The sequence below is a fragment of the Pan paniscus genome, chromosome 12 (assembly GCF_029289425.2).
Source record: "Pan paniscus chromosome 12, NHGRI_mPanPan1-v2.0_pri, whole genome shotgun sequence".
In the NCBI taxonomy this organism is placed as follows: domain Eukaryota; kingdom Metazoa; phylum Chordata; class Mammalia; order Primates; family Hominidae; genus Pan; species Pan paniscus.
Genome location: NC_073261.2, coordinates 26,006,861 through 26,032,888, shown reverse-complemented (window position 1 = coordinate 26,032,888; position 26,028 = coordinate 26,006,861). Strand labels below are relative to the sequence as shown.

Here is a 26,028-nt window from a genome sequence, read left to right as displayed (position 1 = left end):
GAACTGCTTAAAATAATTGTTTTTTGTTTTTTCCTTGCTATCCCTACTTCCCTGCCTTAGTTTAGGTTCCATTTGGTCTCAGTTTATGGAAATAAAATCTAAATGGTCTTTAGCATTGCACTATTTTAATCCTTTAAACTACACAGCAACTAAAGGATCTTTCTCAAAAGAAAATCTGATTGTCTTATTCTCTTGCTCAGAAAGCTTCTGATGCTCGTCTCCTCTTCATGGTTTTCTGTGACAGGTCTCCTGACTGCCTCACCAGTTTTATCTCCATCACTATTCTGTACCCACTGCATCTTAGTAAGAATTCTCAAGGCTATTTTGTGTTTCTGAAATATTGTACATGCTGGGTCAGGAGTTTTCTTCACGATGCCTGGAATATATAAGGCATTCAAAAGTGGACGCTATTGTTCTTAACATTTTAATTTTAAATCTTGTTAGTGAGACATTACCCTAAAGATTTTAAATTTAAATCCAAGCTCATTGAGAGTTTAAACTTTGAAATAATGTTCCAGTGGATCAGAATAGAGCCAGTCTAAGTTATAGCAAAGCCACAGAATGGCCCTCAGCTGCAAGGCTGAACTTTAAGATGATTAAAATATGTATATCTTGAAAGAAAGAATGAACCCATCAGAAAGAGGACTGCTCAGCCATGGAAGCACAGCAAGGGAGGCCCAGAGACTGTGCCTAGCCAGAGACTATCCAGGGCAGCCTGTCCAGGGAAGAGGTTTATGAAGTGTGAGGACTAGACATTGTACTTTGTTTGGGCTGAGTTCAGTGGCTTATGCCTGTAATCCTAGCACTTTGGGAGGCTGAGGTGGGCAGACTCCTTGAGCTCAGGTGTTCAAGTCCAGCCTGGGCTTCATGGTGAAACCCCACCTGTACTAAAAAAACAAAAAAATTGGGGTGTGGTGGCACGTACCTGTAGTCCCAGCTACTCGGGAGGCTGGAGTGGGAGGATCCCCCGAGCTCAGGAAGTGGGCGACAGAGCTAAGACCTTGTTCCAGAAAAAAAAAAAAAAAAAAAAAAGTGCTTGTCTGTATCCTAAAGAAGGAGACATCACAATATCAGAGTCTGATCCCTTTATACATCTAACTCTGATTAGTAATTCCCATTTTGTTTGATAAGCAGTTGTCAGATTATGAGTTGGTTTCCCATATCAGGTATTTATAGGGAAATAATGTAAGCCTTCTAGGAAGTAGCATTTCACATTATAAATAAACCAATGCTTGTTTGGCATTAATTATTTACTGCATCCTGCTGGGCAGCTCTATTCATGCTGTTCCAGGGGTGGAGAATGAAGTGTGACTCTGAACCATGCCTAAGTGAGGAGAGAGCTTAACACTTGGGCAGGTAAATATTTATTTAATTAGGAGTTTGCATGTTGATTTTATCTTTTAGATTGTGCACTTCCTGAGGAGAGGGATTGCATCTTAGTCCTGCACGGCCAGGCCTGTCACAGTGCAGGCAAACTGCAGGAATTCAAATGTTTGAATGAACAAATGGACTCAATTAGCTAAGCAGTCACTCTGTGGACTGCAGCTTCTTGGAGGACAGGGAGCAGGTTTGGGAGAATTCAGAAGTTGGCCCAAGGGGTGGAAGAACTGGTGATTAGCATGAGAATGTGAGCCTAGGACAGGACAGAGAAACAGTGAGGCTTGCCCTCTGGGTGGTTGCTGGGAGAGAAAGCATTCCTGAGACTCACTGGTCTTCTGGTTGGTTGGGTGTGAGGTTGTTGCCTTGTCCATGGAGGAGGCATGGGAAGCGGGAGAAGTGATGTGACATCTGCCCACCATAAACCTGGCCAGCTTCCTTTGATCACTGTTCAGACCTTCAAATTGGATGTTGGTGAAGAATTATTTTGGACTTCTATAAAGTCCAATGCTTGATAAGTGCAGAAAGTATAATTGGGCCCGCAAGGCAGTGGGAGCAGTTGTTATTCACCTGGGTTTCAGTCTTGGCAGAGGGTCTTGGGCCATTAAGCGGGAGTCCACTGGCAGACACGGGCCCCTGAAGGTGGAGGACTGCCTGTTCATGTCCTCCTGCAAAAAACTGACCCAGGCTCAGTTTTCCTCCATGAAGTCTTCCTTCAAACTCACGTAGGCCACTCTCCTCTCAAGTCCTACTAGACTTATTGTTTGTATCATTCACTTCAGCCTGTAAAATATCCTTTGTCAAATCTGTGTATATCTATATACACACACATGCACATATATATGTACACACACACACATATATACACATTATATACAGACTGGGCAGGGAATTCTGCTGCCTATCTATCCATCTATCATCAATCTATCATCTACCTATTTTTCTATTTACCTAGCTAGCTAGCTATCTGTTGTCTTCCAGTTAGACTGTAAATTACCTAAATTCTAGGGATCACACAGGTTTCTAAGTATTCATTGAATTGAATTTTGTTTTTATTTGTATTAGGACTGTAACGAGATTAAAGGGGAGCGGTTCACTGTTTTGGAAACCAGGCTTTCGGTGAGCAATGTCTCGGCAGAGGACAGAGGGAACTACGCGTGTCAAGCCATACTGACACACTCAGGGAAGCAGTACGAGGTTTTAAATGGCATCACTGTGAGCATCAGTAAGTATGCTCATGTATGCCTGTCGCCTTGTATTCTCTTGGCTTTGTGTGAACTGGCTTCTGGCTTTGGGTTTTGGGCTTTGAGCAGGAGTGATTCTAGGTCTTGGTTTCCCTGAAGGCTAGTAGGCTCTCAGACCTGCCACTGTTAGAATCAGAAGGTGGGAAGAGTGAGGCAGAAGGGCATGAGCAGCTTAGTTTCCTCTTCTGAACAACAGAACACTCAAAACTCTTGGTTGATTTGTGAAAATTAAATGAGATCATGCACATAGACTAGCTGCTGGGACACCTGATGAAACACAAGTATCTAGACAATAGTAGATGTGATGAACATGACTGTCATTCACCTCAGCCTTCATTGTCGTGAATATTCCTGCGGGCCTGCCAGCTGAGGCCTCCCCTGCCTCAAGTGCCGCAGAGCTCAGAGTTCTGGACATGGTCCTGGGATATCCTGCTGCTCATGGACCTGTGTTCTCAGCCCAGAGCAGCCAGCTCTCTTGAACATATGCCTGGAGGTTTGAAAGTAGAATCTTAGGGGAAGAAGAAACCCTAAAAGTAAATTAGCTCAAGCCACTAATTTAATTTAATTTTTTAAATTTTCAATTTTTGTGGGTACATAATAGGTATATATATTTATATATAGTATGTGCATATATTACATAATAATAGGTGTATTATATATATAATAATGGGTATATGATATATTAAACACATAAGTGTATATATTACATAATATGTGTATATTTATAATCCATGAGCATAGAATATTTTTTCATTTTTTGGTGTCCTCTTCAATTTCTTTCATCAGTGTTTCATAGTTTTCATTATAGAGATCTTTCACTTCTTTGGTTAATTCCGAGGTATTTAATTTCGGTTAATTCCTATGTATTTTAATATTTTTGAAATGATGATATGGTTTTATGTGTGGCTATTGTAAATGGGATTACTTGTAAAATATCTTTTCACATTGTTCACTGCTGGCATATAGAAATGCTACTGATTTTTGTATGCTGATTTTGTATCCAGCAACTTCACTGAATTTATTAGTTCTAATAGTTTTCTTGTGGAGTCTTTAGGTTTTCCCAAATATAAGATCATATCATTTGCCAACAATGATAATTTGAATTCTTCTTTTCTAATTTGGATGCCGTTTATATCTTTCTCTTGTCTGATTTCTCTAGCTAGGACTTCCAGTACTATGTTGAATAACAGTGGTGACAGTGGGCATCCTCCTTGTGTTCCAGAACTTAGAGGAAAGGCTTTCAGTTTTTCCCCATTCAGTATGATACTAGCTGTGGGTCTGTCACATATGGCTTTTATTACATTGAGACATGTTCTTTCTACTTCCAGTTTTTTGAGGGTTTTTATCATGACCTTCTGAATTTTATCAAATGCTTTTTCAGCATCAATTGCAATGATCATATGGTTTTTAGCCTTTATTCTGTTGATATGATGTATTACATTGATTGATTTGCAAATGTTAAACCATCCTTGCATCCTAGGGATAAATCCCATTTGGTCATGATGAATGATCTTTCTAATGTATTGTTGAATTCTGTTTGCTAGTACTTTGTTGAGGATTTTTGCATCAATATTCATCAGAGATACTTGCCTATAGTTTTCTCTCTTTTTTTTTTGATGTGTCTTTGTCTGGTTTTGGTATCAGGGTAATAACTGGCCTCATAAAATGAATTTGGTAGTATCTTCTCATCCTCTATTTTTTTGACTAGTTTGAGCAGGATTGGTATTAGTTCTTCTTTAAATGTTTGTTAGAATTCAGTGGTGAAGCCATCCAGTCCTAGACTTTTCTTTAATAAAGAGACTTCTTTCTCTTTAATAAAGATACTTTATTAAAATTTCTATATTGTTACTTGTTATTGGTCTGTTTAGGTTTTGGATTTCTTCCTGGTTCAATCTTGGTAGGTTGTATTTGTCTAGGAATTTGCCCATTTCTTCTAGAGGGATTTCCTATTCATTGGCATACAGTTGCTCATAGTAGCCATTAATAATCTTTTGGATTTCTGCAATATAAGTTGTAATGTCTCCTTATTCATTTCTGATTTTATTTATTTGTATCTCCTCTCTTTTTTTCTTAGTCTGGCTAAAGGTTTGTCAATTTTGTTTCCCTTTTCAAAGAACCAACTTTTTGTTTCATTGATCTTCTGTGTTTTTTTCATTTCAATTTCATTTATTTCTTCTACTAATTTTGGGCCTGGTTTGCTCTTGCTTTTCTAGTTCTTTAAGATACATCATTAGATTGTTTGTTTGAAGTTTTCCCTCTTTTTTGATGTAGGCACTTATAGCTATAAACTTTTCTCTGAGTACTGCTTTTGCTGTATCCCATATGTTTTAGTATGTTTTGTTTCCATTATTTGTTTCAAGAAATTTTTCAGTTTCCTTCTTAATTTCTTCATTGACCCACTGGTCATTCAGAAGCATACTGTTTAACTTCCATGTATTTGTATAGTTTCCAAAATTCCTCTCGTTATTGATTTCTAGTTTTATTCCATTGTGGTCAGAGAAGATGCTTGATATTATTCCAATTTTTTCAGTGTCTTAAGACTTGTTTTGTGACCTAACAGATGGTCTGTCCTTGAGAATGATCCATGTGCTAAGGAAAAGAATATGTATTCTACAGCCATTGGATGAAACGTTCTGTAAATGGATCTAATAGATAGGTCTATTATCTGCACTATAGGTCTATAGTGCAGATAAAGTCAGATGTTTCTTTGTTGATTTTCTGTCTGGAAGATCTGTCCAATGCTGAAAGTGGGATATTGAAGTCTCCAGCTATTATTGTATTGGAGCCTATCTTTCTCTTTAGCTCCAATAATATTTGTTTTTATATCTGGGTGCTTCAGTGTTGGGTGTTATATCCTCTTGCTGAATTGACCTTTTTATCATTACATAGTGACTTGCTTTGTCTTTTTTTATAGTTTTTGTCTTGAAATCTATTTTCTCTAAGCATAGCTACTCCTGCTGTTTTTTTTGTTTTTGATTATCATGGAATATCTTTTTTCATACCTTTATTTTCAGTCTATGTGTGTCTTTATAGGTGAAGTGTGGAAACAATCAATGGGTCTTGTTTTTTCATTCATTCAGCCATTCTACGTCTCTTTATTGGAGAGTTTAGTCCATTTACATTTAATGTTATTATTGATAGGTAGAACTTACTCCTGTCATTTTGTTATTTGTTTTCTGCTTGTTTTGTGGTCTTCTCTTCCTCCTTTCTTTCCTTCCTGTCTTCTTTTAGTGAAGGTGATTTTGTCTGGTGATATGACTTGGTTTCTTGCTTTTTATTTTTTTGTGACTCTATTGCATTTTTTCTGGTTTGAGGTTTCCACGAGGCTTGAAAATACTATTTTATAACCCATTATTTTAACCTGATAACAACTTGTTTGCATAAACAAACAAGCAAAAAGAAAACTAATAAAAATTTTACACCTTAACTTTATTCCCCTGCTTTTTAACTTTTTGTTGCTTCTATTTATATCTTGTACTCACTACACCTTGAAAAGTTGTTGTAGTTATTATTTTTGATTGGTTCATCATTCAGTCTTTCTGGGATAAGAACAGTTTCACACCACAGTTACAGTGTTAAAATATTCTGTGTTTTTCTGTGTACTTATTATAACCAGTGAGTTTTGTGCCTTTGGGTGATTACTCATTGCTCATTAATGTCCTTTTCTTTCTGATTGAAGTACTCCCTTTAACATTTCTTGTAGGACAGGTCAGTAGATGAAATCCTTCAGCTTTCGTTTGTCTGGGAAAGTCTATTTCTTCTTCATGTTTGAAGGTTATTTTTGTGGATATGCTATTCTAGGGTAAACGTTTTTAAAATGTGCCATGCCACTCCTGGCCTATAAGGTTTCCACTGAAAAGTCTGCTGCTAGATGTGTTAGAGCTCCATTGTATGTTATTTGTTCCTTTTCTCTTGCTGCTTTTAGAACCCTTTCTTTATCCTTGACCTTTGGAAGTACGATTATTAAATGTCTTGACGTAGTCTCCTTTGGATTAAATCTGCTGGGTGTTCTATAACCTTCTTGTATTTGGGGACTGATATCTTTCTCTAGGTTTGGGAAGTTCTCTGTTATCCCTTTGAATAAACTTTCTACTCTTTTCTGTTTCTCTACCTCCTCTGTAAAGCCAATAACTTTTAGATTTGCCCTTTTGAGGCTATCTTCTAGATTCTGTATGCAATGCTTCATTGTTTTTTATGCTTTTTTCTTTTGTTTCCTTTGACTGTGTATTTTCAGATAGCCTGTCTTCCAGCCTGCTAATTCTTTCTTCTGCTTGATACATTACTCTATTAAAGGACTCTGATGCATTCTTCAATATGCCAATTGCATTTTTTCATTTCCAGAATTTCTGCTTGATTTAAAAAACCTTATTTCAATCTCCTTGTTAAATTTATCTGATAGAATTCTGAATTCCTTTTCTATGTTATCTTGAATTTCTTTGCGTTTCCTCAACACAGCTATTTTGAATTCTCTGACTGAAACATCACATATCTCTGTTCCTCCAGGATTGGCCCCTGGTGCCTTATTTAATTCATTTGAGGAGGTCATGTTTTCCTGGATGGTGTTGATGCTAGTAGATGTTCTTCAGTGTCTGGGCATTTAAAAGTTAGGTATTTATTGTAGTCTTCACTCTCTGGACTTATTTGTACTTGTCATTCTTGGGAAGGCCTTCCAAAGGATTTGAGTGTTTCGATCAAAGCTGTATCTGCTTTAGGGGGCACCCTAAGCCCAGTAATGCTGTGGTTCTTGCAGACCTGTAGAGGTAGCACCTTGATGATCTTGGACAATATCTGGGAGAATTCTCTGGATATCAGGCAGAGACTTGTTCTCTTCCCTTACTTTCTCCCAAACAAACAGAGTCTGTCTGTCTGTTCTGAGCCACCTAAAGCTGATGGTGGAGTGACACAGGCACCGCTTTGGCCATGACCACTAGGACTGCTGGGTCAGACCTGAAGCCAGCACAGCACTGGGTCTTGCCCAAGGCCTGCTTTACCCACTCCCTGGCTACTGCTTATGTTTGCTTTAGGCTCTGGTGCTCTACAATCAGCCGGTGGCAAAGCCAGCCAGGCCTTTGTCCCTCCCATCATGGCTGATTGCCACTGGCAAGGTCTCTCAGGCCCTGGGTGGATCCAGAGGTGCTGTCTAGGAGTAAGGGATTAGAGTAAACAAATCTTAGAAGTCTACCAAGTGTTTTTTTGTACTGCAGCTGAGCTGGCAGTCAAACCACAAGACGTAGTCCTTCCCACTCTTCCCTCCCCTTTCCAAGGTCAGAGGAGCCTCAGCATCCATAGCCAGTGCCACAGCCGGCCACAAGGAGTACTGCCAGACTACCACAGATTTTCCCTTAAGGTCCAAGAGCTCTTAAGTCAGCTTGTGGCAAATGCTGCCTTCCTGGGATTCACTCTTCAGGGTACTGGGCTCCCTTCTGGCCCAGGGCATGTGCAGAAGTGCCATCCAAGATTCAAGTCCCAGAATCAGGGACCTCAAGAGCCTGCTTCATGACCTACCCTCCCCTGTGGCTATGCTAGTACCTGAAGTGCAAGACAAACTTTTCCTGCTGCTTTTCTCAAGCAAAAGGAGTTTTGCCCTATAATCACTGCAGCTAGTAATGTGCTCAGTCTCACCTAAAGCCAGCAAGTTTCAGATGCTTACCCAAGGCATTCAATGTAATACCTGGATAATTGCTACTGATTATTCATGGCACAAGGGCTCTTAAGTTAGCAGGTGATGAATGCTGCAAGGACTGAATCCTTTCCGTCAAGGCAGCGGGCCCCCTTCTGGCCCATGGTATGTCTGTAAATGTTATCTGGGAGGCCTGGAACAGGGGCTTCGTGACTCTGATCATTGTTCTCTCTTGCTGTGGCTGAGCTGGCATCCAAGATGCAAGTGAAGTCCTCTCTGCTCTTCCCTCTCCTCTCCTTAAGCAGAAGGAAAGCGTCTCTTTTAGAGCTGCAAGGTGTGCAGTCTGGGGTGATAAAGAGGGGTGATGCCCACACTCCCTTGGCTGCCCTAGATGGGAATACTGAGGTATATTGCATGTCCCACACCAGTCCACAGTCTCTGGGCAGCACTAGGACTCACCTAAGAGTCGCAGTCCCTGTGGCCCAGACTGCCTCTCAAGTTTACTTAGAGACCCAGAGCACTTTAGCTTGTGGTGGTAAGATTTACAGGAACTCAAGTTCTGATCACTGGGATTAGCAATTCCCTCTGTCTAGGGCTGGTTTAAATGTTCCCTCCACGAGCCCGTGGCAGCTGAGTTTGGTCCAGTTTTCCTTTCTGTTCTAACAAGACAGCATTGAGTTCAGTGCCTCACAATTGTGGTGTCCTTTCTCCTCCAGCAACCAGAGACACTCTCAGTACCATGCCGCCACTGTCAGGGGTTAGCGAGAGTGGCATTGGTGATTGAGGACTGTTTTTTCTATCTCATTGGTGTCCTTTTCTGTGATACAGATTTAAAACCAGATACTATGAGTGATTTTTGGTTCTTATGAAGGTGTTTCTTCTGTGTAGATGGTTGTTAACTTGGTGTCCTTGTAGGGGAGACAATTGGCGGATTCTTCTATTCTGCCATCTTGTTCCACATTCTCTCCCCAAGCTACACATTTTACAGAGTTCCAGGAGGGGAGCAACTTATTGAAGGTCACAAAGCTGGTTATTGTCAGAAACAGAGCCAGAGCTCTGGCATTCAATGCCCAGGCCAGCATTGGTTTTTCCAAACACACTGGACAAGGAGTTCCTGCTGTGGTGGCTTTTGCTCTTTCTTTAGTAGAAAGTTGTTTTCTATATTTACTCATCTAGATGAGAAGAACTAAAGCCTGGATACTTCTTTGATGTAGACCTTCCTATTTGTCACTAGTTTCCATCACACTTCAGAGTACTAGGGGAGACTGAGCTATTTCTGGGTGGTGTGGATCCCTATGGGGATCTGGTCAGCATGGGTGGCTCCCTGCTGCCTATGCAGGACAGGGCCCTTTACTCTGTACAGTCCAGTGACTCCCTGCATTCCAGCTGTTCTTCTAGAGAGCCCGTTCTAGTCCTCCTATGTTCTTTGCAGCAACTGCTCATTTGATTTAAATATTTTGGGGTGGTTTTCAATTTTAATTGTTCATGCTAAAAGCACAGTCATTAAGAAAATTAATTGTACAAGGTTTTTTTGATTTTCCTGCTCTTGGGTTTTCTGCTGACCATTATCTCTCTGAAAGAAAGCACCTGCCTCATCTTGTTCACAGTTGAATCCCTGGCCCTGAGCCCAGTGCCTGGCCTAGACTAGGCACAGATCTATTTATTAAGCGAATGATTAACTACTATAATGCGTTAATGTTACATTGGTAACTGAGGGGAAATTTTGTAAGGTGAAATTGCTCAGGTAAAATGAAGAATCCCTTAAGAAGTAACTGGGTTCAGTAGTCACTACTTAATGTTCAATAAACATTTATTTATGATCTGTTATATGCCAGTATTATGGAAGGTCCTGATAATTCAAAAGTGAAAAGCAATGTTTCTTCTACTATGAAACTGTCAGACATGGTGATGGTGAATCTAGGGGTTAAATGGATCATTTTAACATTATGTGCTAAGGGTAGAGCCACAGACAGCGTTTGCGGAGCAGGAAAAGAATAAGAAGGGTCCGTGAGTGGCACGAAAATGGTCTGGGAAGGCTTCCAAGAGGAAAGGAGTTCTCAGCTGAATTTTGAAGAATGAATAGGATTCACAAAAGTAAAGGAGGGTGAGGAGGGGTCTCTAGGCAGAGAGAACAGAGGGAACAGTATAGGACAAAGCATGGAAGTGTTAAGCATTATGTTTATGTTGGATCTAAAATGACTTTCATTGGAGCCTATGTGAGTATGGGGTGGGGAGGGTGGGAGCTGAGGTCATGGAGTTAAGCAGGGGCAAGGTCCAGGGGACTGTTTATGCATAGGCTTTACCATGCAGCCACTGAAGGGCCCTGGGACGGTGCAAATGCAGAGTCATTGGGCTGCATTTGTGATGGGAGACGTCAGTATTGAGATGGTTTGAAGCCAGAGTTGAAGAGGGCCTGGCAGCTTGGAGACCACTTAGGAGGCTGATAAAATATCCAAAAGAGTGCTGATAGTCTCAACTTGGGAAGAGGCCATGGGGGAGCTCTTCTTCAAGCAATCATTTAAGAACTCTTTGCTGAGTACTGAACAAAGCTAGGTTCTGTGCCAGGCAGAGAGAACATGGTGGTGAAGAAAACAGCCACCCCCACTGCTCTGATGAAGCTTGAAGGCTGAAAGGAAGGCAGAGAATAATCAGATAATTCACTAATAAGATGTGTAATTATAGGGAAGATGAAAGCAAAAATCTGAGCTCAAACAGACCAGGGCCTGGTGAGAAGGCAGTGGCTCAGGGAAAGCTTTCTGATAATAGTGATGCTGATGGTCAGGAAGCATTATGCGGATGATGGAGTTGGGGAGATTTTTTTCCAGACTGAGGAAGTAGCAAATGTGAAGACCCTGGCACAAGAGGGAACTTGGAGTATCTGAAGAGTAGAAAGCAGGGCTAGAGTGATCCTGAATGAGAGAAATTATGGTAGGTGATGAGGTTGGGTAAGTAGTCGGGGGCCCAGATCAAGTAGGAACCAGCAATTCAGAGTAAGTAGTATGAATTTTATTCTAAGAACAATGACAAGCAGCCAGACAGATCAAAAGCAGGAGAGTAGCATGAGTTGATTTTCATTTCTGAAACAGCAGACTGGCTGCTGTGCACAGAATGATCCATTCCAGGGTAGATCAGAAGTACAGGTGCAGAAGTGCAGGTGCAGAAGTGCAGGTAAGGCATGAAGGCACAGGTAACATGATGTCATTGAAGATGGAGAGATATGGATGGGTTCAAGGCACCTTAAGAGGTAAAACCCACAGATTTAGTGTTTGACTGAATATGGGGAGAAATATGGCAAGGTCAAAAAAGTTAACCAGGCTTTTTGACATGCACTATTGAGTGGATGGTGATGCTATTCAGTGAAGGAAAATGGCTCTGGAGGAAAACCAGATTTAGGAATGAGATCATGAGTTTGGTCATTGCTACGTTGAGTATGAGGTGCCTTTGGATGGTGGAGGTCCAGAGTAGGTCATGGCCTGTATGGGCATGGAGCTTAGAGGAAGGACTGGAGACATGACCTTCAAAGTCATTGGCCTTGAAATGATATTTGAAGTAGTGGGTGTGAATGAGATTGCTTAGGAAAATAATGGAAAATAGAAGGCTTAGAAGTGAAGAAAAAGACAGACTGAGAAATGAGGAGGTAAAAGTAGTTGAATTTGGTGATTGATAAGTTGAAAAAGGTGAAAGAAAAGCTGTTGTCTAGAATGGCTTCTGGATTTTACATGTGTGTGATCTAGTGGGTGATGATACATTAACTAGCTGGGGATAACTTTTGTTTGGGACATGCTGCATTTAAATAGTTTGTGGAATGCACAATTATTATTGCCATCATAAAAGATATGTATTTTTGCATTTTTGTTAGCTCCTCTCTTACAACTTTTCCATATTCCACTCCAAATATATAGGAGGAATACTGGAACTAAGTAGGTGATCACTAAATTTTGGCAGACAAATGGGAGAGGAAGGAAGTAGAGAAAGACTGAGGGGCAGGGAGTCCAGGGAGTCAATACAGGGAGATAATGCTAAAGTTTGGTGGTAGGATGAAAGAGTTAGAATAATAGTAGAAGAGGACGGGATATAAAAGAATATGGAAATGCAGAGTTGGAGGAGGAAGAGGAAAACTGAAGATATGATGAACCCTCACAGATCCCTCATCCAACTTTGACAATTATCAACTTCTGGATAGACTTTTTTCATCTTTACCTCTACCCATTCCCACCAGTTCCCAAGATTATTTTAAAGTAATTCAAAAACATGATATTATGTATTTTTCCATCTACATAACATTCTTATAAGGACAAAACTATAGAAATACGAAACAGATTAATGGTTGCCATGGAACAGGAACTGCATGAGGGAGTTTTTTGAAAGTAAAACAAGAGGGTTATTATTTCTCTCAAGCTAGCACCTAAGCCAGGCCTTTGCCTATAGCCACTGCCTGCAAAGTGTTTTTGGATTATTAAGTATTGAGATTTTATTATAAAAGCTTATTAGTTTATATTATAAACAATATAGTTTATAGTTTATACCAAAATATGGCCAAAATGAACTCTCTTGATAGCTCAGCTTCTAGCTTATTTTTTTTTTCTTTTTTGGCAATTCAGTTACTTCTGGTTGAAAATGTGTATTTATGGAGTGAGATTTTGACCAGAGCTTATTGATGGTCTGCTCTGTTGGGCTTCATGCTATTACATCAAAGTACTTGGGAATGTATCATACGTGATTCTAATGCAATTTCCTGTGGGTATGATTTCTTAGCAGAAAGAGCTGGATATGGAGGAAGTGTCCCTAAAATCATTTATCCAAAAAATCATTCAATTGAAGTACAGCTTGGTGAGTAAAATTATTGAAGCCATTGAAATCACCAGGGGAAGAGCTCATTATGTTTGCATATTCTGGTGAATATTTTGAATGTTAAGGATGAAGATAAATCCTATACACACCCAGTTTCCAGCTTTGGATATACCTGAGCTCATGGGGAGAGGAATCAAAATAAAACACCAGAGAGCCGAAGCGTGGAAAAGTTGTGGTAGCAGAGAAGTCTGGCAATGAGGACTATGGGCCCAAAATGATTATTATAAATCTGTTTATGCAAAGGCAATGAAAATGCAAATAATTCTTCAGACAATACATAATATAATATAAAACTACTATTAAATAATGTTGACCAGGAGTTCTGGATTATATTACCTCACAATGCAAGGTATATTAAAGGAGTGAAAAAAATTATGATGTTATATTCCTTAATCTACATGGAAAAGGATCAATAAGCATTGCTTCAATTTGTGATCTAAGTAGATAAAAAGGCATCAAATTATTTTTTAAATTAGAAAAATAATCACTAGTGGCCAGGCACGGTGGCTCACGCCTGTAATCCCAGCACTTTAGGAGGCCGAGGCAGGCAGATCATGAGGTCAGGAGATCAAGACCATCCTGGCTAACATGGTGAAACCCTGTCTTTACTAAAAAATACAAAAAATTAGCCGGGCATGGTGGCGGGCGCCTGTAGTCCCAGCTACTTGGGAGGCTGAGGCAGGAGAATGGCGTGAACCCGGGAGGCGGAGCTTGCAGTGAGCCGAGATCGCACCACTGCACTCCAGCGGCGACAGAGCGAGACTCCGTCTCAAAACAAAACAAAACAAAACAAAACAAAACAAAACAAAACAAAACAAAATCACTAGTAAAATAAATATGTTGTATTACATCTGAAAAAAAAAGCAAATTAGACAAAAATCTCAACATCTCACAAAACAGAAAGTTTTATGTGTCTTAGTGTATCAAAATATATAATGCTAAAAGTCTCAGAAATACAATAAAACAACACAATTGTTTCAGTTGTAGGGGGAGATTTTAACATACTCTTGCTTTGAGAAATTTACTAGGAAAGTAAAAGTCTACATGGTTCGAGGAATATAGTAAAAGTAATGTGTCTAATACATAGATCACTCTCAGAAACATCTATGAAAAACCAGAGTCCAAAAGAGGAAATTGTACAGATCATGGGGTATAATAACGATACAGTAAATGTAAAAATTTATATCTAAACCAAAACAATAAAATAATCGCACTCAATAAGTGTGTGAAGTGATGGATTTGTTAATTAGCTTGATTTAATTATTCTACAATATAAACATGTATCAAAACATCACATTGTACCCATAAATATATGTAATTATTATTTGTCTATTAAAACTAAAGAAAAATTTAAAAACTTAAACAACAACAAAAAATCTCTTAATTATTTGCATTTTTGATTAGAGAGCCAAAGCCATAGTTAAAGAGTATTTAGAAAATAATGATAGTGAGAATACGTCATATCAAATTTCATGGCATACGACCAACTCTAAACAAGTTTATATCTTTAAATAACATTATTATTAGTAAGTGTGGAAATAATTAAAATATACAACTAACCATTTGACTCTATAAAAGGACCAACTAAACAACAAGAATAAAAGTAGAAAATAATGAATTTATTAAAGGAAAATAAACTAATAGAATCTGTCCCAGAGTTGGTTAAGAACAGAAGAGTTGAGGTGGGGGTTGGGGAGAAAGTTAAACTTCCAGCAAATCTAATCCCCAAAGTGCAGAGACACCCAAATAGAAAAAAATTAGAAATATGGGAAAGCTTATATAAAACAACAAATGGTAAGAGATAAAATCTGTTTAAATGCCTCTAGGCCCATATGTTTTTTAGGATAATTCTTTTAAACTTTCAAGGAAATAATAATACCTATAATAAAGGATAATTGTCTACACATTACTCATTATGTGAATAGCCTTAAAAGACAAATTTGGCTGTTTTATCTCTCTTAATTGACTTTCTTCCTCTACTCCTGTCTTTGGAAATTCTAGCCAATGTATTTAGACAATTAAAAGGCAAGAGAAGGAGTTTTGGAAGTCTTGGAGGGAGGAAGATAAACATAATTTTTAAAACATGATCTACAGGTTTCTACTTAGAAATTTTAAGAAAATTAAGTAAAAAACTATAATCACTAGCATTTTCTTATTAATGTTATTTTAATACAAAATAAACATTCAAAGCTAATAGCATTTTTACATGCCTGAAATAGCATATATTATGTAATCAAGGAAAACAGCATTCACAATTGCAATACAAGAAATAAAACAGTAAGGAACAACTGAACAAGAAATTAGGAAGACTTACCTACATGATTAAAAATGCAGCATTTTATCATTTTATAGATGGAACATAAAAGAATATGTGTTTTAGTGAAATTTCAAAAGATGTTCTTAAATAGAAACACTCAGTATTAAAAATGTTATTTCTCCTAGATTAATATACAAGTTTAATATAATACCAATTAAATTACCGAATATCCTAAAACTTGTCAAAACATATCTAAAATTTCTGTCAAAAATGCTGGAAACAGTTAGCCAAGAAAAAATTGAATAGAAGAAAAAAGAGCCATTTCCTTGTAAGTATTAAAATATATTATAAAGATAGAGATTATTAGTATGTCAACAAAATTGCTGACTAGGGGTTCCTAGCACTAATTCCCCTACAAAAGGGCCAAAATATAAAATAAATAGCTACATTTTGACTAGCATGTCTGAAGGAGGGCGCTGGAGTGCAGCATGGAAATGATGGAATTCCTGTGGAGCACAGAAACCCAGGATGGCAGCATAGAGAGGGAAGGAAATCACCCTTTCTCTGTCACTCTGTTTCCCCCACCAAGATTGACTTGGAGCCAAGAGAAACTTCTCCTTGCAGGGAAAAGGTAAGCAGAAGGCCTCTGCAACCTTCATTATTACCACAGACACCTGCAGTTCTTGCAACGGAAGAAACCTGCAGTCCTCACAGGTCCTGAGCCCACTTTGGGGAGCAGCCTGGAGTTCTCATGCCTATATTGCTCCAGTGCAGGAAACTACCTTGTGCATACCCTTATCCCCTATGACCCACGCTGCTACATCGTGGCACTGTCTTGGAATTATAGCTACCGCTAGAGTGAGTCCTGTTCTGGGGGCCAGTAGCCACTGCATCTCTCCATCCCCAACACTTTCCCGTCATTCCACCATGTTCATACAGGTGGCTACAACTCCACAATCCTGGTTACTTAGAGTATGGGCCCTATGAAATTACTGTGATCCTGGTGCCCAAACGCACATGGTGCCCTGCTTCCTGTATGGACAGGCAGTCCTGCACAACTGGGGAAGCTTCCCCTAGCCAGCAGACCTACTCTGCTCACCCTCATACCCATGAGGGTGTACATACTCACCCTCATCCTGAGAAACAGCCCAGTAGCCCTGCATCTGGCAAGACGACACCCCTTTTCCATTGGACCTACTGTGTGTGCACACACACCCTTGGCCTGAGAACCAACATGGTAGCCCAGCACCCTGCAAAGCCATGCCACTGCCAGTACAAACTCCTGCAGCCCAGGCCACTGAGACACTCAAAGATACTGCAGATGTGGATTGTAGCTGAAGAAACTGCATGAAGACTACACTTCTGTCTCTGTCTAGAACCAAAGCCAACATACCTTATCCAACTGACATGCTAGGATGCATCTACAGAAAAAGTCTTTCTCTAATAAAGCTACTTCATAAAATTAGAAGAGGTGACTGTTGCACCAGAAGTGCAGCTATCAACATAAGGACACAAGAAACATGAAAAAACAGGAAACATGATACCTCAAAGGAGCACAATAATTCTCCAGTAACAAACCTCAAAGAAAATAAGATTTTCTTATTTTCTAAATGCCTGAAAAGGAAGGAATCCAAAATAATGATCTTAAGGAAACCCAGCTAGATACAAGAGAATACAAGCAAATAATTTAATGAAATCAGAAAAACAATTTATGATCTGAATAAGAAATTCAACAGATAGATATTATAAAAAAGAACCGAAGAGAAGTCTGAGCTTAATAATTCAATGAATGAAATAAATGCAATTGAGAATTCAACAATGGAATTCAACAATCTAGTGATCATTATATAATGACCTTCTTTGTCTCTTCTTATAATTTTTAACTTGAAGTCTATTTTATCTGATGTAAGTGTAGCTACTCCTGCTTGCTTTTGTTTTCCATTTGCATGGAATATCTTTTTTTCATCTCTTCACTTTCCGTGTATATGTATCCTTACTGGACCTACTGTGAGTCAGTGAGTAAAGTGAGTCTCTTTTAGGCAGCACATAGTTGGTTCTTGTTTTTTTCTTTTAATCCATTTTGCCACTATATGTCTTTGAATTAGAGAATTTAATCCATTTACATTCAAGATTATTATTGATTGGTAAGAACATGACTCCTGACATTTTGTTAATTATATTCTGGTTGTTTTACAGATCCTTTGCTTCTTTCTTTCTCTCTTGTTTACTTTTGTGGTTTGGTGATTTTCTGTAGTCCTAAGCTTTGATTCCTTTCTCTTTTTATTGTGTATCTGCTGCAGTTTCTATCATTGTGGCTACCATGAGGCTAAAATAAAGACTTTTATGGTTATAATAGGCTATTTTAATCTGATTACAATTTAACTTTGGTCACATAAAAATACCCTAGACTTTTATCGTCCCCCTAACAGTTTATACTTTTGTTGCCTTAATTCACATCATTATACATTGCGTGTTCTTTAATAACCAATTGTGTCTGTAGATATTTTTGACCATTTTGACCTTTAAACTTATTACTAGAGTCTTGAAAGATTTACATAGCACCATTTCAGAATTGAGATATTCTGAATTTGATTTTGAATTTATCTCTACTGGTTAGTTTTCACATGTTTTTATGATGGCAATTATCACCCTTTCACTTTCAGTTGCAGCATTTCCTTAGGGATTTCTTGTAAGGCTGGTCTAGCAGCAATGAATTCCCTTAGTTTTTGCTTGTCTGGAAGGGACTTTATTTTTCTTACATTTCTGAAAGATAGTTTTGCTGGGTATAGTATTCTTGGATAGCAGTTTTTATTTTTGTTCAGCACTGAATATAATATCCTTTGTTCATGAATTGGAAGAATTAATATTGTTCAAATGTCCATCCTACTGAAAGCAACTTACAGATTCAATGCAATCCCTACTAAAATACCAATGACATTATTTTGACAGAAAGAGAAGAAACAGTCCTAAAATTTGTATAGGACCATAAAACACCCTGAATAGCCAAAGCAATCTTGAGAAAAAGACCAAAAGGCCCAAAACCAAAAACAAAGCTGGAGGTATCACACTACCTGACTTCAAAATATACTAAAAAGCTATAGTAATCAAAACAGCATGATGTTAGCATGAAAACAGACACATAGATCAATGGAACAGAATAGAGAGTCCAGAAATAAGTCCACAAATCAACAGCCAACTGATATTTGACAAAAGTGCCAGGAACACACATTAAACAAGTAACAGTCTCTTCAATAAATGGTGATAGGAAAATTGGATATCCACATGCAGAAGAATGAAACTAGACCCCTATCTTTTAACATATTCAAAACTCAACTTGAAATGGATTAAAGACTTAAATATAAGACCTGAAACTATGAAACTACTAGAAGAAAACATAGAGGAATTGCTCATGACATTGGACTGGGCAAGACGTTTTGGATAAGATCTCAAAAGCACAGACAACAAAAGTTAAAATAGACAAATGGAATTACATCAAACCAAAAAGCTTCTGAACAGTAAAAGAAACAATCAACAGAGTGAAAACATAATCTACAGAATGGGAGAAAATATTTGTAAACTGTGCGTCTGACAAGGGGTTAATATCCAGAATATAGAAGGAACTCAAACAGCTGAATAACAAACAAACAAACAAAAAACAGAACAACAAATAATTTGATTAAAAAATGGACAAAAGACATTGCTTCTGGGATTCAGACAATATCCTGTTTTCTTGATGAGGTGAAAGTGTTACAGATATTTGCTTATGATAATTCATTAACTTGATATTTCTATTCTATACTGTTTGGTACATGTGTGTTATATTTCACAATCATTTTTTAAAAAATATCATTTAGAATAAAGAACACTCCTTGAATGTTAGAATTTACTAGGCTCATGGGACAAAGTCCACTGAGACTATAAATTGATGAAATTTGTGAATGTGTGTAGAGGCAAGATAAGGGAAAGAGAGGGAAAGGGTGGGGGTTACATTTGGTGAAGCAGAAATATCACTGGATTTGGTGTTAGAAATCTAGAGTTCATATTTCATTTCTTCCTCTAATTAATTTGGGCAAGTCACTCAATCTATCTGAACTTCAGTTTTTGCATCCTTAACATGAGGATAATAGCCCCTCCCCTTTTCCTGCCTTGTAAGATTGTTTTGAAGATACAAAGACCGAAGGATAAAATGCATAAAATACTTTGTGAACTGTCAAGTTCTTTGCTAGTGTTACTAGGAGTAGAAATAGCATTTGTGTACCTGATGATGTTTGGTAATGCATGTGTGTCCCTTTACAATGGTTGTCCTGGAAGGCCACTTGCCCCTCGTGGTCTCTCTCCAGGGAAAGAAAAAAGTAGATTAACATTTGCCTAGGGGGCTATTTCTGGTAATCAAAAGGTATTCGAGGCTCGAGAGTACGATGCACTTGTAATCCAGATGTTAACAAATTTGAAAGTTTGTAGAATTTTCATTGAATATTGATGATATTGGTTTTTTTAGGTACCACTCTGATTGTGGACTGCAATATAACAGACACCAAGGATAATACAAATCTACGATGCTGGAGAGTCAATAACACTTTGGTGGATGATTACTATGATGAATCCAAACGAATCAGAGAAGGGGTGGAGTAGGTGTTTTGCTTTTTTGACTTCTCTAAACGCTAGCAAGGATTTCTCCATCTAAGTGAATCTGGTATCACTACTGCCTTCTCCTCTTGTTTTTGCCTCTCAATGATTTATGTTATCAATCCCACCTATCACATAGTTAGGGAGATATGGTAAAAGACCAGGTATCCCTGAGAGCAGTAAGATCCATTTCTCTTAGCTACTACTCAAAATTAGTCCCATTTCCATTCAGTTATATCATGAGCCATCGGCCTTCAAAGCTTAATGCCCTGGGCATACAAAGCAAACACTGGAGATGACACAAATGTGTATATTGCAACAGTAGAAGAAAGAAATAGTAGTATAGTTCTTTGCTATACTAAACAAACACCAGTGGGGACTCTTAGGGAAGACAGTGCATAATCATTAGCTAATTGAATGGGTATAAACTCAAGTTATGGTGGTATAAATGGAGTGGTGTAAATAAAACGAATGAAGTCAGAGGGCAGGAGAGCTTGTGTTGGGCCTCGCAGTATGGTTAAGTTAGGATACTTGGAGAGGAATAGGGGAAGGGCCTTTGGGGCTGAGAATGGTGTCTGTAGCTAACAGAACCATACTTCCTTGTCACCATGCAGAAGAAAATGCAAATTTGGAAATATACAATCTACAAACCTCACTGGGCCAGTCAGCAAAGTATTTTTAGGATAACATGATGGCCCAAAGTGTTCTCAAAGAAAACACTTTATCTCCAGAAAACAGATTATAAATATGTTGGGTAAATCTGACTCATGTGTTAATGACTTACTCTTTTCTTTTATAGAACCCATGTCTCTTTTCGGGAACATAATTTGTACACAGTAAACATCACCTTCTTGGAAGTGAAAATGGAAGATTATGGCCTTCCTTTCATGTGCCACGCTGGAGTGTCCACAGCATACATTATATTACAGCTCCCAGGTAATACTCCAGTGGGTTACACACTGTTCAGAGTGTTCAAAACGATGGCCAGGAAACACATCTGAAGGAGCAGTGACTCTAAATGCTCAGTGTGAGGCATGAGGGTGATATTAAAGGGACAAACTCAGTATGAAATCTAGGGAAAAGCTCGTGCAACAGCTCATAATGTTGTTGGAGTGAGGCTGTGATTTTATTGCAGTATATTTTGAAAGTGCCATATTTTCAATACATCCAGATTTTATACATCAAAACAGAAAGAAAACAAAAGCTTTTCTTTATTAAGCGTGATTGCCAAATGTTTTGCTTTTGATTTTCAACTTTTAGATTTATTATAAATAATTTGATATAAAGCCAAAATGCCTATGTATATTTTTACCATGGAATTTTGTAAAATTATCTGTAGAGGCTGAATTCTGATATTTAAGCAGGAGAGCTTCCAACTCAATGTGTGTGTACAAATTGCACTCTGAGCACCATACAGAACTAATTGATTATCCATTGGAAGTAATAAAGTCAGTGAAAAGATAGTGGAGGGTGAAGCCAGAATCAGGAGAACAACTTTAAATTCATAACCTATCAGGGGAGGTGTGTGAAATACCTTGCAAAATGCTGTGTGGTTTACCAAGACAGTTGTTCTTGATTCTATTAATATCATTAGTGTATGTGTGTGTGTGTGAGTGTGTGTGTGTTTGCACGCACACGTGTGTGGCTAGCTACATGCAAGAGAGAGGACTTGAATTTGCTGATGTCCTTTAATGATCAGTTAAACCTATGCTTGCATACATCAAGCTAAAGCCCCACCAAATATTTTTCTAGAACCTAACAGAAAACACAGTGGTTGCTGTATGGAGTTAGCAATTGTGCCTTTGCCCCTGCCAAGCTCCTGGCCTCCTAAGTGCCCGTTACCTCCCTTAGAATTGCAGTGAATAGGGATCTGTGCATGGCAGCTTGCAGCTCTGGGTGTGCACGTTCTCTGCTTCACTTCTGTGTCCTGAAGGCCAGTGTCGTTCTGGCCTCAGCTGCCTTAACTGTGAGTGAGCACAGCACCCTCTCCTCACCCTGAGCACACGGGGAATCCTTCTTGGGTTGTGACATGTGGAAGGACCCTTGGGTTCATCTGTCACCACTGCCCATTTTTTCTCTTCTCACTGGCTTTTCTTTGTCATAAAGCATCCTTTTCCATCACTTTCCCCCAGTCAGTCTTGTGTTTGCCATCTCTCTCTGGTACCTCTAAGAGGTTCATCATCTGTGCTGCTTTTCTTTCTGTGTCCTCATCCCTCAAATCTCTTTCCCCTTTATGGCATCAACTGTCATTCTTGAGCAGGTGCAAACAGGTTCCATATATTGAGCTGTATACTGTCTTACCCCATGACAGCTCTGCGTTTCCAGCTGCGTAAGGGACTGCAGATACACTGGCTGACGTCAGAAAGCATGTTTAAACTCTCCAACCTCCCGGTTCTGTTTTTTCTTACCTTCGTTAGCGGGACTCCTGTATCTTCCACGTTGTTCAGGCTCAAAATCTGGGGTCATTTTATGCCTTCCCTTATCCTCCCTCATGCCAACACCCAATGAGTTGCCAAGTTCTGTGGATTCCTCCCCTCCTGCCCATTCCCACTAATGAGCTGGATGGTAGGGTGACTCCTGCCCTACACTTTAAGGTCAGGTTTTCAGGCTCAGATCCTATCTTGTCCACTTAGGAGCTGGGTGAGGACAGCACTGTCACTCAACCTCTCTGTGCCCGTGTCTCCTCATCTGGGAAATGAGGAGGATAGCGACTTCCTTCCACGACTGTTGTAAGAATCAGCTGGAATTTTCTTTTATACTTTTTTATTGTGGAATATAATGCATATATATGTTATAACATATGCACATATATGGTAAAGGAACACAGAATATCTGCATCACATAACAAGTCATTGTATAGCAAACACTCATGAAACTACCACCTGGATTAAGAAAAATGCATTGCCTGAAAAACCCCTGGATGTTCTTCCCTGATCCTCCCCTCCTGATAATCATCCCCCCAACTTTTAGGAAAGTCGTTTCTTTGATTTTCTATCTATGCTGATAGTCCTAATAATACAATTTATTTTTGCCTGTTTTTGAGTTTTATATTAAGAGAAGTATATAGTATGCTTTATTTTCTTAGGTGTGGGCGCTTATCAGTGTATCACTGATATAGCATGTAGCTTAGTTCATTAATTTACGTTGCCGTATCCTAGTCCATTGAATAACTAGGTCACAATTTATCCACTGGGCTATAAATATGTGATTTGCATTGTTTTGAGTTTGGAACTCTTAACAAAGAATACTGCTATGGAAATTCCTGTTTGTGTGTCTGTGTACCCATGTAGAGGCATCCTTCCAGGATATATCATGAAGAGTAGAGTTGCCAGGTGAGAGTCTGTCATTAACATTTCTATATAATGCCATACTGTTCTACAATGTGATTCACCGATATTTACTGATAGGCGATGAAATGGAAACTCCCGGCTTGACATTCAGGGCCTCCTGATCTACTTGTTCCCACTCATTTCCCAGTTGTCACCTTCATCTACCCCACAGAACAGAGAGCCAGATCAGAGACAAAGGTGGGTCTTTTGTGAGCTCATATTGTGATGAAGTAGGTGAGTTTGAGACAAGTGCAGAAATGTGCGGTAGGTCAGTGAGGACAGGTTGAAAACCTGTTTTCACCCAAGCAGAGCCTGCTGGCGTTTCCTCCCTTCTGACTTTCCATTGGCTTACAGCAGAAATGCAGCCTCGCTTAGGCCAGAGACAGAGACTCAGGGTCCACCCCAGAGAAAAGAGAAGCTGTTGTAAGAAGCCTTGGAGAGTTCAGGAGACCTGAAGTGGTTACAACTTAAATCTGTCCCAACCTAGAAGTTTGAGTTCTTTACTGAATAATATAGACTGAAGCTGACCAATAGCGATTTCCATCCCAATACTGACTTGTTGAACTTTTTGAAAGCACTGTGTTCCGAAGGATTCTGAGGCCAAGTCCAAGCTCAGAGGAGCTAATGCTGTGACCAGTTAGTTAACACTTGTCAAGCTTGTGGAGGGATGGAGTCCTTTATCCCCTTTGTTTTAAGCTCATGCTTCTTAAATCCCTTAGTTCCTGGCAATGCTCATTTTATCTCAAATGTAGAGTATTTTGGTTCTGTTCACTTAGTTTTGTTTGTCCTGAGTTCCTAGGAACTTCACCCTTTTAAATCCAAACCTCTTGTTGGTTTACTTGGGGACAGAGCTAAGGTTATAGCTTCTCCATTTGACTTCCTTATGTTTGTTAAAGACACCTCCAGATTTGAATCTTATTTGGTTTTTCTGAAGCAGGGTCTCTAGAAGGTTGTTTAAATTGGGTGTGCTCTTCCGTGAATTCGCGTATTACTTATGCTCACTCACCATCTCAGTTGAAGGCTGGTAGTAGTCAAATGACTCAGATGGTGAATACCACCATTAACCTTTAACAGGACATCTAGTACATCAACAGTGGGCTCCCCATTTATTTCTATTTCAAAACCCTGAGTCCCTCTGAATGTATTCATCGATGTCCTGTTTCCAATTTCATTCTCTTTTAGCTCGTTTACAGAGCAGAGGGCATCAGTACTCTCGAAGGCAATGAGTGAAGAGCCCGAGAATTTTAGAGCATCACTGCTATCTATGTGCCAGAGGCTTTCTGAGCCTCATTAGTATTGTGGGCATGGTCTTCTTATCAGGACAGTTAACAAAACCAAGATCTCCAAAACAGACACTAAATATTCCCAGACACGAGTCGTCCCAAAGGGAGAGGTGGCAATGTTACCCCTAGAAAGAATTATAACAAAGGGCAAAGAAGAGTAGAGGATGAGGAGGCAGGAAGGATCTGTCTTATGATTGAAGTGAGAGGTTCTCACAAGTGCCCAGGATTGGATTGGGCACCGGTGTGTAGTGCAGTGCGTCTATACTGGCTGCATTGGGACTTACTCAATGAATTAATTTTTTTGGCACCAAATGTGTTCTTAGTTATTGTGCCATGTATTTAAAGACGTGCAATAGTAAATGAGAAATCTTGGGCCTCAAGATGTTTACAACATGGCGTGGCCTAGGGCAGGTGGCAATAAGCTCTTTAATGAGTATTTTATAGCCACTGTGGAAAACATTATAGTGGTTCCTTAAAAAACTAAAAATATAACAACCATATGATCCAGCAATCCTACTGCTGGTTATATACCCAAAAGAAAGGACATTAGCATATTAAAGAGATATGTGAACTCCCATGTATATTGCAGCACTGTTTACAATAGCCAAGATGTAGAATCAACCTAAGTGTCCATCAATGGATGAATGGATAAAGAAATTCTGCCATAGATGCACAATGGAATATTATTCAGCCATAAAAGAGAATGAAATTCTGTCATTTGCAGCAAAGTGGATGGAACTGGAGGCCATTATGTTAAGTGAAATAAGCCAGGCACAGAAAGACACATATTGCATATTTTTACTCATTTGTGAGAACTAAAAAAATTGATCTCATGAAGGTAGAGAGAAGAATGGTGGTTACCAGAGGCTGGGAAGGGTAGTGGTGAAGGGGGGATAAAGAGAGGTTGGTTAATGGGTAAAAGAAAAAAATACAGTTTGATAGTAGGAATGAGATCTAGTGTTTGGTAGCACAACAAAATGACTATAGATAGCGATAATTTATTGTATAATTCAGTGTAACTAGAGGAATGGATTTGGAATATTCCCAGCACAAAGAAATGATGAATGTTTGAGGTGATGGTTATCCCAATTGCCCTGATTTGATCATTACACACTGTATGCCTGTGTCAAAATATTACACATACCCTATAAATATGTGCAACTATTATGTACCTATAAATTTTTTTAAAAATTAAAGTGCTCTAGAGGCTCAGAAAAAAAAAAACCCTCTTCCTCCCCTCCTCTGCCCACCCCACCATCCAGTGAGGACTGGAGGATGAGGAAAGGGCTGAAGAAGGAAGTGGTGTGTGAGGTGGGTTTTAAGAATGGGGAGGACTTTTCTTCCTTTCTCTCTCTTCCCCTTTTCTAATTTTTTCCTTCCTAGAGGGTCTTCTTTGGTGGTATGGGTTTGGGCTGTGGTGAGGCAGAAGCCAAGCTGTTCC

At 39.1% G+C, this 26,028-nt stretch overlaps 1 protein-coding gene across 5 annotated transcripts in view; it reads left to right on the top strand.

Annotated features, from left to right (window-relative positions):
* The window catches only part of IL1RL2 (interleukin 1 receptor like 2), a 54,402-nt gene that overhangs the window by 16,601 nt on the left and 11,773 nt on the right, over positions 1-26,028 (top strand). For 2 of the 5 annotated variants that reach the window (XM_063594715.1, XM_063594714.1), the window contains 4 exons: positions 2,443-2,602; positions 13,000-13,071; positions 19,848-19,977; positions 20,775-20,911. In XM_063594715.1, coding sequence (XP_063450785.1) covers positions 2,443-2,602; positions 13,000-13,071; positions 19,848-19,977; positions 20,775-20,911 — 499 coding nt within the window. Of the gene's footprint in view, positions 1-2,442; positions 2,603-12,996; positions 13,072-19,847; positions 19,978-20,774; positions 20,912-26,028 lie in introns of all 5 variants that reach the window. The other 3 variants (XM_034952053.3, XM_063594713.1, XM_034952055.3) reach the window with 2 other exon arrangements.